General features: G+C 37.8%; 1 protein-coding gene across 1 annotated transcript; it reads right to left on the bottom strand.

Annotated features, from left to right (window-relative positions):
• Positions 1–534: 534 nt before the first annotated feature.
• Positions 535–12,344, bottom strand: znf687a (zinc finger protein 687a). The gene is made up of 11 exons (XM_052578746.1): positions 12,255–12,344; positions 9,452–11,519; positions 5,905–5,983; positions 5,709–5,793; positions 4,516–4,700; positions 4,227–4,418; positions 3,929–4,091; positions 3,618–3,845; positions 3,319–3,431; positions 3,099–3,207; positions 535–2,138 (listed from the first exon to the last, which is right to left on the bottom strand). The coding sequence occupies exons 2-11, from the start codon at positions 11,502–11,504 to the stop codon at positions 1,557–1,559; spliced, it is 3,789 nt and encodes a 1,262-aa protein (XP_052434706.1). The 5' UTR covers positions 11,505–11,519; positions 12,255–12,344; the 3' UTR covers positions 535–1,556.
• Between the last annotated feature and the right edge of the window lie 1,815 nt (positions 12,345–14,159).

Genomic DNA, 14,159 nt, shown 5'->3' with positions numbered 1-14,159 from the left:
ATTCAGCAAGGAAACATTAATTTGATCAAAAGTGACAGTAAAGACGTGTTTCCATTTCAAATGAATGCTGTGCTTTAAGAACTATTTATCTATTTCCACTAAAATATTAAGCAGCACATTAAGCAGCCCATTTTTTCAACATTGATAAGAAAAGCTTACAGCTCACTCAGAGCGGGTCTAAGGTCGGAGGGCCTCGTCAATCAAACATTGTGGGCGGGGCCTGTGCAGAACTACATTATTCTGATAGGATTCTCAGAACAGCGGGATTTGAAAAAGGGGATTTTAAAATAGGGATTTAAAAAAAAAAACACTGAGTGTATTTTTATTATTATTATAGGGTGGATGTGTAGACACACTTCCAACAAACATTAATGTTCAAACAACAACAAAAGTGAATTTTGCATCCGATGACCCCTTTAGGTTTTACATGACTGAACTTGAAGAAAAAAATAATATGGAAAAAAACATTTTTATTATTGATAGGTTTATCAAATGAGTATATACAGTAGACTACAAAAACGCACAGAGTAGTGATTAAGCCATTACAGTTTTTTATTTATCTCAACACAATCCATATGAAACTGCCAGAAAAAAGTCGGGTTACAGTAAAACAAATCTATATTAATCATCTTTAAAAAGAAAACCAGTAGACAAGATATACAAGGCACCAATAAAACATAATTCCAGCACAAACATAAAAATAACTCAACTCTTTCAAATCATCCTCAGCCTTTAACAGTAGTCTTAACCTTAGACTAAATAAAGAAGGCACTTTTTTTCTCATTTTAAAGATCAGCAACTATTCAGCAAGTTTCCTGATTTTAATGCCTCTGTGGAAACACAAATGGAAGAAATACAAACATTAAAGATAAAAATAATTCAAGCACAAAGGAGTCACCTGATTCGGGAGCATTTGGCTGTTAGTAATTACAGTATTTCATCTATGTAAGCAGTTGCATTTTGCATTAGAGGAAACGGACTGTTGTACAATGGTATCACAGTAGGCACAGGAATTTAGCAGGGCTGGTAAACGTGTGTGTGACACTCTGAATATGACTCTCAGTGTCTCTTAACCTCTCAGATCAATAAAGAGCTAGTAGCAATCACTTTTTAGGTTGATCAAACCTAATCATTCATAGTATTCCTCTTCCATGTTTTTACAAAACTTGTCTAGCAGAGTTACTACATGTTGTTACAAACATGTATTGCCCTGATGCAGTGTTTTTCTCTAGTTTTTAGGTGAGAATGTAGAATGTGAAAAGCCTGTGGCAAACCCAAATGTTTAGAATTTGCAGACTTTCAATTACATACACGCTTTATGCTGAATCATACAAAAACTCCCCGAAAATAAGATGAAATTATATCTTGCATAAAGAAATTTAAATCTACTTAAATGAAAATTGAGAGAATTCCGTAATGAGCATTGGTGTGTGTAATTAAAATTGAAAAGTCACAAAGTAAAATAAATAACACAAATTTTTTTTAATTATGCTTGTTTTCATATTGTTGATTTTGGGGTGACATGTTCTTGACAGGTTTCACCCTTTCCTGTCATTCTACGCTGGTTTGTCTGTTTTGTACGCGGTGATGAAGGCCATGCCGTGAGTTCTGAAGTGTGTATTAAGATCAGCAGGTTTGCTAAAGTAACGTCCACACACCTTACAGGTGTGCTTACCTTCCCCATCCTCCGCCTGTGCCCCCCCTACACTCGAGGGTGAGCCTGGGGACCCTGCTGCAACTGCCGAGTCAGAGGTCACAGAATTTGAACCAGTGACAGGAGACGCGTGTTTGCGCTCGGAGGGGGAATCACGCACTCGATGGCTGATGAAAAGATGTCTGCTGAGAGAGGAGGAGGATGCGAAACACGCACCGCACTGCTGACACTGAAAGCTGCTGCCCCCGTCACGGTGACAAACAATGTGCTGGAGAAACTCTTCCCTGTGCTCTGTGGTAAAGCCACACGGCATGCAGCGGAATCCTGTGGCTTCCTGCTCCTCAGCTGCAGTTCCTCTGCCAGGCCTGGTCAGGCTGCTCTCAGCCAATTGGCTTTCTGCTTCAACGGAGGCCCCGCCCAAAGTTCCAGGACCACCATCATGCTCAGACGAGCTGTCAGCTGCATCTGTGATACCAGGAACTGCCTGAAAGTGAGAGAGACACTGAAAGTGACTTGCTGTGCCATAACTACAGGAAGTCGTTCTCTTTCAATGAGCTTCACTATGGGGAAATTGTGTCCAGTTACTTCAAGTTGTAAAAAGTTTGACTTTATTTCGAAAAAATTATCATAAATGATTAATTTTGACTGAATCTGAATTAACACTGAATCAACATTGAATTGACTCAAGCTTCTGAAGAGCTGCTTGTGAATAAATGTCATGATTTACAAAATAAACTGAACCAACACTAAACTTACTGGAGCTGAATGATGACACTATTGTTTTTTTAGAGCTGTTTTACAGCAGAATTAGAATTTTCTCAGCTAATGAAGTTTGCAACATTGCTTCTATTTTCTTTTTTATTATTGTGAAGCTTCTTTGATTTTTTTTTTTTTTATCGGTATTATACAAAGCACTCTCTTCCTATACATGCATATTTGTTACCCTGGACGAAAAAAAAACGGGTATATTTGTAGCAATAGCCAACAAAACAATGGCAAAAATTATATAAACTAAAGATCAGAAATAGTACGATAATTTGAACATTTCCTACTGTAAACATAACAAAACAATTTTTGATAAGTAATATGAATTGCTAACTTAATTTGGACAACTTTAAAGACGATTCTCTCAATATTTCGAATTTTTGCACTCATTCCAGATTTTCCAATAGTTGTATCTCAGCCAGATATTGCCCGATCCTAACAAACCATAATCAATGGAAAGCTTATTTATTCATCTTTCAGATGACGTATAAATATCAATTTAAAAAAAATTGGCCCTTATGACTGGTCCAGTGTCACATACATGATCAGTGAAGAAACGAGGTGTAATTACATTTTCAAAAGCTGAATGTTACGGTGAACTCAAGCAACAAAAGTCACTGTAGGTTGATCATGGATTTGGATGTGTTTTGTTCATCATGGAGTGTATTTGGGCTCTTACCTGACTCTGACTCTTTGTGGCTGCTCCTCTGTCTCCTCCATGCTGAGCCTGAATATGTTTCTCAAGAATCAGCTTACTGCTGAAACTCCTCTTCCCACCTTTACAGAGTCTTCATAACAAGAAATGACAGTAAATGACTTCAAAAATAAGAGAATGTGTGTTATTTTAAAAACAAAAAAAGCCATAAAAGAAAAAATGTTGCTGAATACTTTTAACTTACTGGCAATAAAACGCTCTTTTGATGCCTTTGTGTTTGACACGGATGTGACGTCTTAAACTTGATGATGAAGAGAAGGACCCTTCACAAAGAGTACATGGAAACTTCTTCAGTTCCTTCAACAAAACAAGATGAAACATTGTTTTTTTAGGTTTGTTGGTTCAGGACAAATTGCAAACAAGAATCATATATTTATATATTCGACAAATATATTCTTTCTTTTTTTAGGTAGGAGTATTGAAACATTTTGTCAGTGCAAAAAAATCTCCTTATAGCTGAGTTCTGTCTGCTGAAGTCCTGACCTTGCCATGCTGCTCAGACATGTGTGTGATGTAGTTCTCTTTGTCTGTGTAGTGCGTCTGACACTGTGAGCAGCTCCATCTCTGGACAGCAGAGTTCCCATCCTCTCTCGCCCCTCTTCCTCTGTCCTCGTCTTCATCCTGTCCCTCCTGCTCCCCGTCAGAGCTCTCCATCTTTACCAAGTTGTTCTGTGCTGATGTGTCATAAACGCTAGAGTCCCTGTGAGAGTCCTAAAGACAAATTACAATTCGGTCATACACTCACAATGTCAATGAATAGAGCTTATTTTTGTCTAACTAAATAGAAAACAAACCTTAACATGCTCAAGAAGGGAACCCCTCTGAGTGAACAGCTTGTTACAGTCGGGACATTTAAAGACGTGCATCTTCTGCTTGGCTAAGTGAGTGTCGATATGGACACTGAGCAATGCTTTTTGTGTAAAAACAGTCCGACACATCACACATTTATAGATCTCCCTGTCATAAAAAACAACGGTTATTAGCAACTCAAAAAAAAAAAAAGTGAACATACAAATTATTTTTTAGATTTTAAAAGGGTTGCTTGACTGCAATTTCATGTAGCTCCAGTTTCAAGGTAGTTTCCCAACTTACTTGGACTGCCTTTCTGTCTCAGGGAGTTCGGGATGCTGGGAGACGCAGTGGCCCTCAGCACTAGAGGAAGATTTAAAAGCCATGGGGCAGGAGGGGCATTTATGGAAGACCTCACAGTGAGCCGTCTGCATGTGAGTCTTTACAGCATTCAAACTATTCACTCCACCAAACACCAAATGACAACAAGCACATCTGCAATGAAAATTAGACAATGGGCATTAAAGTGCTCTTTTGAAAACAATGGATGAAATAAGGGTTTTATTAGTAGTCTGTATGGCTAGGTGGTTACCTATATCCAAGGCGGCGTGAGTAGTGGAGGCAGGTTTGATTCAGATGAGTGATGAGTTCATGAGACTGACAGGTGACACCGCATTCAGGGCAAACCAGCGGAGGGAGCTGCTGATGTAACCGCCGGTGAGCCGCAGCACTACATGAGTTCCACAGCGGCATCGGAGGAGAACACTGCATACAACACTAGAGAAAAATTCAAAATGTAATATTATTAATGAATATTAAAGGAATAGTTCACACAAAAATGAAAATTCAAGTTGTGAGATTCTTTCTTCACTGAAAAAACTGAAAACTGAGTGAAACATCACTTGCTTACAGAGATAAAAACAGCTGATAAAAACAATGCAATAATGCGCAATAATCCACAATGACTCCAGTCTGTCGATAAACATCTTGTGAAGTTAAAATCATCATGCTTGTAATAAACCATAGTAATAAACCAATAATAAATGCTTGTAATAAACCAAATCAAAGACTTTTTAACTATAAAACATTGTCTTGTCACATCAAAATCCACTAACATACTTGTTAGAATGGTTTTAGACTGATTTCACTTGTAAATGGTGCTTGATCTGTGCATATTTCTCTCCTGATTCAGATGAGACAACGTTTTTACTGGAGAAAGTAGTATTATAGATAGAAGGCTCAATGGAAGCAATGATTTGAAGTTTTTTTTTATTGCAAACAAACTGCTTTTTAAATTCAAATTCATTAATCAAAAGACTGTAGTTGTGTAGATTATTGTGATGTTTTTATCAGCTGTTTACACTCTCATTCTGATGGCACCCATTCACTGCAAATTATCTATTTGTTGAGCAAGCAAATTCAAAGTTTCGACATCTACATCTACAATCTACATTTTGGATGGCCTGAGGGTGAAAATATTTTTTTAAGCAAATTAAAATTTTTAGGTGATATTAACTACTTGTAATAATAATAATAATGCTCATTTTATTATGTATTTTAATGTTAAACGATATTAAATAATAATAATGAAAATTGTTAATATATTTTTCCAATGCTAAAAGCAGGGCAGGGCGAATGCAAGTCTGAACTAGTGGTTGACCGATTTATCGGTAAGGCCGATAAATGAGCAAAATTAATGCCCCAAATAAACCACCAAAATGAAGAAGAAGAAGCAAAAGATAGCTCACGGTTATAGTCCTGACACCCACACATGCACTCACTCACCGTTTCGGTGCCACCAGGCTCCACCTCTTGAAAGTGTGCCATTATTTCTGCCTTCCCTTTGAATGGACTCCAACACTCTGGACAGCTGAGAACATGGAGTACACAAACATACCAGGCAGCATCTTAATCATTCAGTCTCCATTCATTTTTGTTTATTTCTCTTTCATTCAAACATAAAAATCAAATGTGTTGTTACCTGTTATCAGAAGATTGTGACAGATGGACCCCACTTTCTTTAATGGCAGACAGAGTGGAGGCAGCTGGAGAAAGCACACCTGTAAAAGAGACTGTACTGTGAGCACATATTACATATCAGCTAAATCATTCTGAAATGGACATGGGTTAATGAAATGTACTAATCTAGATAATCGTGGACAATTATCTACAGCACTGTAAACCAATGATTTATAGTTCAGCTCCCTAAAGAGCACGTTTGCAATGCACTGAGCACAGAGACTGCTCTATGAAAAAGTGTGCAGAAAGAACAAGCCCCAGATGAATTATTCAGCATCAATGCTTGAGTTGTTTGATTTGCAGTGCAGAGACAGTGACTGCTACTTGATCCCTGTGTGAACATCTTCTACTATTGAGTTTCATGTTTGTTTTGTAAACTAAAATTAAGAATCAAATTTCATCCATACAAGCATTTCCAAAAGTTTTAATAACAAGGACCCCAAAATATGATGATATATTTGCGAGGAACTTCTTTCTTAAAATATAAAAGCAGGTATGCAGACTTTTAAACACTAATGTTCAAAAGTTTGGGGTCGGTATCATTTTTTCAGTCTCTTATGCTCACCAAGATTACATTTATTTTAATATGAAAATATATTACTATTGTGAAATATGATTACATTATAAGATAACAGATTTCAATTTTAATATGTTAAAAAGCACTTTATTCCTTTTACCATTACCCCAGTCTTCAGTGTCAAAATATTCTTCAGAAAACATTTTAATATGCTGGCTATCAATATTGAAACAGTTAATGTTTCTGCAAACTATTTTCAAGATTAATTTATAAAAAGTTCAAAAGAACAGCATTTATATCAAAATGAAATCTATTTTAACATTATAAATATATTTCATGTCAATTGTGATCAATTTAGTGCATTCACACTGAATTAATAAAAATAAAAATAAAAATTAAATACTGACCAATCGACAATTGTGTCAAAGACATTTAAATGTCCACATCAAAAAAAATTGTACAAAAGTGATTTTATATACATAGAAAGCCCATTAAATGCAAGTGAAGTGTCTGCTTTTAAAGGGGTCATATGACATTGCTAAACATAGCATTATTTGGTGTATTTGGTGTAATGAAATGTGTTTATGCTGTTTAAGGTTCCAAAAACACACTGTACACTGTAACATACTGTACATTATTGTTGTGCCTCTATGCCTCTTTCTGAAATGCATTAAATTTTTACAAAACTCATCATTTTGAAAACCGAGGTGTATGCTGATTAGCCAGCTATCTAATGCGTTGTGATTGGCAAAATACCTCAAACATGTGATGGAAATGTTACGCCCCTCACCATATTGTGGTGGCATCTCCCGGCACGACCAGACAAAACCAATAAAACCCATTATAAACCAGGAATTTGTTGCATCCAGTGGGGACATAATTACTGATTATAATGACTTTTACTGTCTTTTTATGCATTGTGTTGTGTATCGCACTGTGTAAACATAAAACCATGTCTGAATTTGTGATTGGAAAAATGACAAACAACAAGCGCTACTCTACACTGCTCAGAACTCATGTTTGAATAATCAGTGGCAAATTCTTTAAATATGTAAACGTACTAACAGGCTATGAGTCAGAAGCGTCAAACTGTCTTTGCAAAGTTGGAACTGTCCCACTGTATAGAACAGCCTTTGTGCACATTGTAGCACTGTAAGCTACTGGAAACAGTCCTCGTCCTCCGTAAAATGCGCTGCACACTAGGGCTGTCACTTTTTATTCGATAGTCAAATATGCATCCGAACATGACGTGAAATATCCATAATCTAACTATAAATAAAATATCAGTTTTTTAAAATGCCATGTATAGAGCATTTTTTACAGTCTATGATTAGACCGTTTGTTTTTTATTTTATTCTTTGCCATCTTATCCAATAGAGGGCACTTTAGACATATTGTAGCGTAGCCCCATGACCAAATCAAGCGAATAATAGCTAGTAGCCAGGCACGTCTGTGTGCTCCGAACGTTTGTTCTCCACTGCGGGGGAACATTGTAAATAAAAAGAGAGCCGCACTTAATCCAGATCAAGTTGATAGACGGGTGTTTCTTGCAAACAATATTAAAAAATATATATAATTTGGCTAGGCTATATGCCTTACTCCTGCTGCTGTTTTAAGTTGTCACGTTATTGTTTGTGCCTGGTCTTAATTTTTTTTTTTTTTCATTTAGCCTAATGTTGTGGGATATGCATAGTGGCACTTCATGTAAGTTGATCATCTGCTGTTTCAAACATTAAGTAAAAATAATAATAATCCAGATAGTTCTGTTTATGACTCACTGTTAATAAATTTGTGATTGAATCTCCATTAGGCTACGGTGTTTTTTTTGTGCGCGGGGGGCAGGCATGTAGATATTCAAATATATTTGAATATATTGCATTATATTCGATATCCGTTCGAATTAGATTTTTCTCAAAAGTGACAGCCCTACTGCACACAACTGTATTTATGGGTTGAACTATTCTGGAACAATGTTGTAAATATAACTTAACCACTGATTTCTGGTTGTGTTCTCTTTTGGAAGGCCAAACAAAGTAGTTACACTTTCACAACGGAACACAGCATCTCCACGGCATGGCGGCGGCAAAAGTGAGAATAAAAATTATGCATTCTTTCGTTGTGTGAAGATTTGGGAGGCATTACGCAAATCTACCCACATCATGACGTAGACATGGGGGAGTGTTTGAACGAGCCTTAATAGGGGGGCGTGGACCAGTCTACCTTTATAAAGAATATCTTTAAATTAAAATTTAAAAAACATTAAACCAACTTATTCTGAACTGTACGCATTAAAATATATAAAAGAATAGGTGAGCATACAAAATTCTTGCATTTAAATTAGTAAAAAATTACTGCTGACAAATGGCCAAAATTGTATAGTGGCAAAGTTTAAAAACGTGAAATTACAAGTATTCTTTTGATATGTCATAAACTGATTCTTATGGTAAATATGCTGACAAGATTGTTACACTGAATGAGATCTTAGTGGCTGTTTTCTGTAAATCATGTTACAAATGTATGATATTTATTATATGTGCTAAAGAAATATAGATTTAATGAATCTAATGTATTGAAAAACAACAACAAAAATTCAAAGCTGTATCCTTATTGTACTTGAAACCCTTTTTTGTCTTTGACCCAACTGCAATTGCAAATGTCAGGATTTCTTACAGGTTTTTAAAAAGCAAAATTAAAAATGTAATAAACAAAAAGTGTTGAAATAATCAACTTGATCCTAATTTAACATTTAAAATACATTTTGTAAAAACCTTTTTGGGTTCTTTCAAATTTTCCACAGAAAATTCCCACGTGGACCATATTTTGAAATCACCTGATCCAAAATGTCCAAATCTAAAATATTTACTCCCTTACTCACAAGTCTTGTTAGTTAGGTATAAATGTCTAAAAATATTGAGAGATTTGAGAAAAGGCCTTATAAGTATTCTTTTACTACTGCATCTATAAATACACTAACAGTGACAGAGACACAAACCTATAGGCACGGTATCCTGCTGGCCAATCATCTGCTCCACACTGACAGGACTCATGATGAGGTGTGAGCACTGCATAACCAGCCCCTTCTCCTTGTGCTCTCGTGCGTGGAGCAGCAGGCTGCACTTGTTAAAGAAAGCCAGACGTTTGGAGCAGTGGTTACAGGTCACCTCGATCCTCATAGAGCGCCGATCGTAGTGCCTCGCCAGACTGCGCTCCAGAGCGAATGCATCACCGCATTCAAGGCAACGGTATCCCGTTGAGGGCACTCGAAGACCCCATTCTGGTGGAGGCGGGATGGAGAGGTCTGGATGATAACTTGGCAGTGGATTCTTACTGTTTAGGATTTTGTTGAAGGCCTCAACGAGGCTAGACTGGCTGCGTGAGATAACAGCTCCCGAGTTGTTCACAATGGAGGCTGGTTTGGCAGTCCCAGGATTCCCGTTCATCGTTTTCTGCCCCAAACTGCGAACCCCGGGCATTGGCGAAGAGGTGATGGATGGGAGGGTTGATGTTCTGGTGATCTTGACTGCAGTGGTGGAAAGACTGGTGGCCATCTGATTCTGTGCCTTGCTGGCTGCAAACAACATAGCTGTGCTGGCATCCTGAAGGGTGGACACTGGCAACATCGACAGCTTTGAACCCTGAGCTCGTCTTTGAGGAGCATCACCAGACTTCTGAATCCTATGGGCCCCTGCTTGAACTTTAGAGCCACCAAGACCCTTGGAGGTCCCTCCTTTGGGAGCCACTTTAGATACAGTACGTGATATGTTTCCAGCAGACGTTTTGACAGTCTTGATTCTGACTTTGAGAGGCTTGGAGGAGGTTTTGCCGGAGTTTGTGACATCTTCAGATGGGGACTCTACCAAACTAGTCTTGGTGGATTTCCCTCGTGTCTCCACACCTCCACCAGCCTCTGTTTTTAGTTGGAGACCACTATTCTCCTGCACACTTATGCTCATGTCAATAACTTGATTTTGAGCAGCTCCTTCTTTTCTGACCTTCTGTTCTGGCTCATTGGCTTCTTGTTGATTTGACAGCCGAGGTTGAGGGATTTCTGGCTCAGGGCTTTCAGGAGAATCTCTCTCCTCGATTATGTGCTCCACATCTTTTTCTTCAGCTGGCAGGTCGCTTGTGGAGGTCAAAGATGTTGGGTTGACGCCGCTTTGTAGAAGTGTTGGATTCTGGACAGATGGCTCTTCAATTTGAGTGTTACTAACTGGTAAGGAAGGGGACGAGGGAGATGGTGGTTGAAACACGCTTGAAGGAGACCGCTTCAGGCGTGGTACCTTGGGAGCAGAGCACCGTTGGGAATCCGGGCTTTCTTGTATGACAAGCGCAGGGCTACCGAGGTCTGGTTCAGATTCTTCATCTTCAGATAAGTGTCGACGGACTCCTGCCCTCAAAGTGCCATTTAATGGTGGTGCTTCCTCACAATCAACTCTTGCAGGAAAGTCTGAACTAATTAAATGTGAAGATAAGATGGGAGGGTCAGGCAGGGGTAAAGACTGAGCTTTGGAAAAAGTGCTAGAAGGGTGTTTAGAAGAAGTGCCATCTTGGTTGTCATCAGTAGAAACACTAGGAGCAGAGAGAGACCAAAGCTGCCCATTGGGCTGCATCCGGATTAGAGATGGTGGCGTAGAGGGTTCTGTAGCCCCAACAGAGACATTTTTGAGTCGATTAATGATGAACGGATCTGGTGGCACCAGGCTATCTTCGCTGGGACCTTGCTGGGGAGACTCATGTGAGGCATCAGCACCAGAAATGTCCCCTTCAGTTACATTCCCTTCAGTTTTGTCATCAGAATGTACACTGTTTTTTACAATCACACTGACCACGGAGGGGTCATTTTGAGAAGCTAAAGGAACAGGCTCAGGGCTTTCTGGAGGTCTTAGGCATGGACTTCCACTTCTCTCCTTTCCAACAACACCACTGCGCTCATTTTGATTGCCATCAGTGTCAGACTGAATTGCTTCTTTGGCGTCAATGTCTGGAATGTCAAATGCTGCCAGCAGGTCATCAAAATCTGGTGTCTTCATGTCCCCCATTCCCATGTGGATGACAAATACCTGCATTAAAAAAAAAACATCACAAAAAGCACAGATGTGATCAACTGTTCTTAATGTAGAAAATAAATTATGTAGAAAATGCATTCAGATAAATTCAACATTTGGAAAACATGAGAAAAGTCTAATAATTTGCTTGTCAAACAAAATAAATATAAAAAGGTGTGTGTGTGTTTGTGTATAGCTAGATTATACATAGTTAATAACTGCATTAAATTGCAGGAAAAAACCGAGGTTACACGGGAAGTAGGCTATCAATAACAATTTATCTTCTGCATGTGACATTTTACATGTATGCAGTAGCAATGCCCAGCTGCAATTTAATCTGTGAATGTACGGAATTCCGCGTAGCACATATAACTTGATCTGCAAATATAACTTCATAATAGTCATTTCATATGCTAGCTAAACCAAAAAATATTTCATATGTCCTTTGGGCGACATTACGGCTACATATTTCCACAGAGAATGTCGTTCTGCAATAAGTGACAGTCTGCAGGTCGCGATTATGAATTGTATCTGTCAAATATAATAGTCTTGCTAAAGTGTCTAGCCCAACAGCTACAACAGATTAGCTTAATGCGCAGCCTGCAACGTCTGACGTCGATAATACTAAAAAACAAGAAGTTCATAGGATGATGATGGCCATTATTAGTCAGCTTCTATATTTATACTGACAGTAAAGCCATAAATTTGACTATTGTTGCTCTATGTTTCCAAGCATAAAACTTTCTTTACCTGACCAAATATTCTCGTCTACTCCTGGACTGACCCAGGACGGCGCACAGCATTTGCGTCACATCTGGAGAAAAACAAGTCGTACACATGCAAATGTTGAGAAGTGAAAATCGAAAAGAGAGCCGTTTAATTATGATGTATTTACAAGATGTATTACAACTTTCAGTTGTCTCGCAAACGGCCGCTATCATGAAACAAAGACGCAGCTATTTATCAAAGCGTAACGTTACGTTAGGTTACCTGTTGTGACAGTCTGCGAAAATGATTTTATGCTCATGATATTCACGAACACGGGCAACTTGTTGAATTTGACAAGCCTTTTACTACGGAAGAGTCCATGCTGATTTATACTACATACTACATCAAATGTATGACTGGGTGTTTGGGACGGAGCAAGACCACTTTGTTCAGCCAGCGTCTAACGTTACAGTAATCGTTCCATCGGTTGTTTTGAATTAATTGGTTTAACAGCTTCAAAATGTCTGATTCCAATGGTAAACTTTATCAAAGGATTACAAATCAAGTAAATATATAAATGTTAAATATTTAAAACACCGTTCAACATGAGTAGTTTTTTTTTTTCAAATTGTTGTAATGTATGCATAACAGTTATACAATGTTTTAAAACCCCTATATTCAAAAAATATACATGTAGGTTATGTAATATGCCATGATATGAACCAATCTGATGACGTAAATGAACCAAATCCACTGAAACGAATTGTTCGAAAGAACCGATTCGCATAAACTAATAGAACTTCTCATTGGTGATGGGAAGTTTGGCTCTTTTTAAAGATTCGGCTGCCTTAGAACAACTGGCTTACGCCTCCCAAATGGCACTTTAATTGGTATCACTGAGCCTTCTATTTTAGCCCAATTTAGCAATTGTGAATGGTTTGTGTGTTGATAAACATATTTTATTCTGTTTTTTTTTTTTCATAAAAGCCTTATTTTTATGCTCTTTTTTTTACAATACAAAAAATACACATATACTATTATTTAACATTTTATTAAAACTTTAATAATAACACTTTAGTACATAGTGCAGGTTGGAATTCAGAAATATCAGATGCCTCAGTTTTAAAGTCCTGATGCGATTTATCCTCTCTGTGATTATTTATCCTGTTTCTGAGAAGACTCGCTCTGAGGGGACCAGTGTTGCAACAATGCAGTGTCTTACCTTAACCAATGCTCTTGCGTTTAAATCCCTCGTTATCTTCGAAGCTTGTGTCCCCATTCCTTCTTTCACATAATGGCATGATCCTAATCAGTCCTCCTATGTGATCAGCCGCATGTGTATTTTATTATTATTAGTATTTTACTTTCTCATTATATTCAGTGCTGAAAAATACTTTCTCAGACTCAGATGGTAAAAGTGAGCTATCATTTATATTTTCAATGTATATATAAAAATATATATTTTACTTATCTTTTAATTTCAGATTTTCAGTCAGACCATCAAGAGAATAACAAGAAGTATACAGCTGTCATGACAAGTGTCAGTTAGTCTAGAGCAGTTCACATAGCTGTTTTATACATGAATAAATAATAGAATGGGATAGAACAGAACAGATTAGAATAGAATAGGTAAGTGCTAGTATTAGATGGTAAAGCGCCGGTGAAAAATATATATTTTTTAAAATGACTAAAGACTAAAGCTGTTCAAACTGAGACTGGGAGGTCATTCCACCAGCACAGTCCATGAAAAGGTCAATGAGCGTGATTTTGAACCTCTTTTGGATGTCACCACAAGATGCCGTTCACTTGCACAACACATGCTTCTGGAAGGTGCATAAGTTTGAACTAGTGAATATATGTATATTGGTGCAGTGCCAGTGGTTGTCTCATTTGTAGGCAAGCATCAGTACCTTGAATTTGATGAGAGCGGCTACTGGTAGCAAGTGT

Source organism: Carassius gibelio, chromosome B16, assembly GCF_023724105.1.
Source record: "Carassius gibelio isolate Cgi1373 ecotype wild population from Czech Republic chromosome B16, carGib1.2-hapl.c, whole genome shotgun sequence".
NCBI classification, from domain to species: domain Eukaryota; kingdom Metazoa; phylum Chordata; class Actinopteri; order Cypriniformes; family Cyprinidae; genus Carassius; species Carassius gibelio.
The sequence above is the reverse complement of the archived record's forward strand: the minus strand, read 5'-3'. Positions and strand labels throughout refer to the sequence as shown.

What these genes read in the sequence shown, in the direction of transcription:
- znf687a (XM_052578746.1), bottom strand. Translation starts at nt 11,504, where the DNA reads ATGGGAATGGGGGACATGAAGACACCAGATTTTGATGACCTGCTGGCA. An exon ending in GCAGGATACCGTGCCTATAG is followed by an intron (nt 5,984 to 9,451) that starts GTTTGTGTCTCT and finishes TCTCTTTTACAG; the next exon opens with GTGTGCTTTCTCCAGCTGCC. An exon ending in GAGACAGAAAGGCAGTCCAA is followed by an intron (nt 4,092 to 4,226) that starts GTAAGTTGGGAA and finishes TTTTTATGACAG; the next exon opens with GGAGATCTATAAATGTGTGA.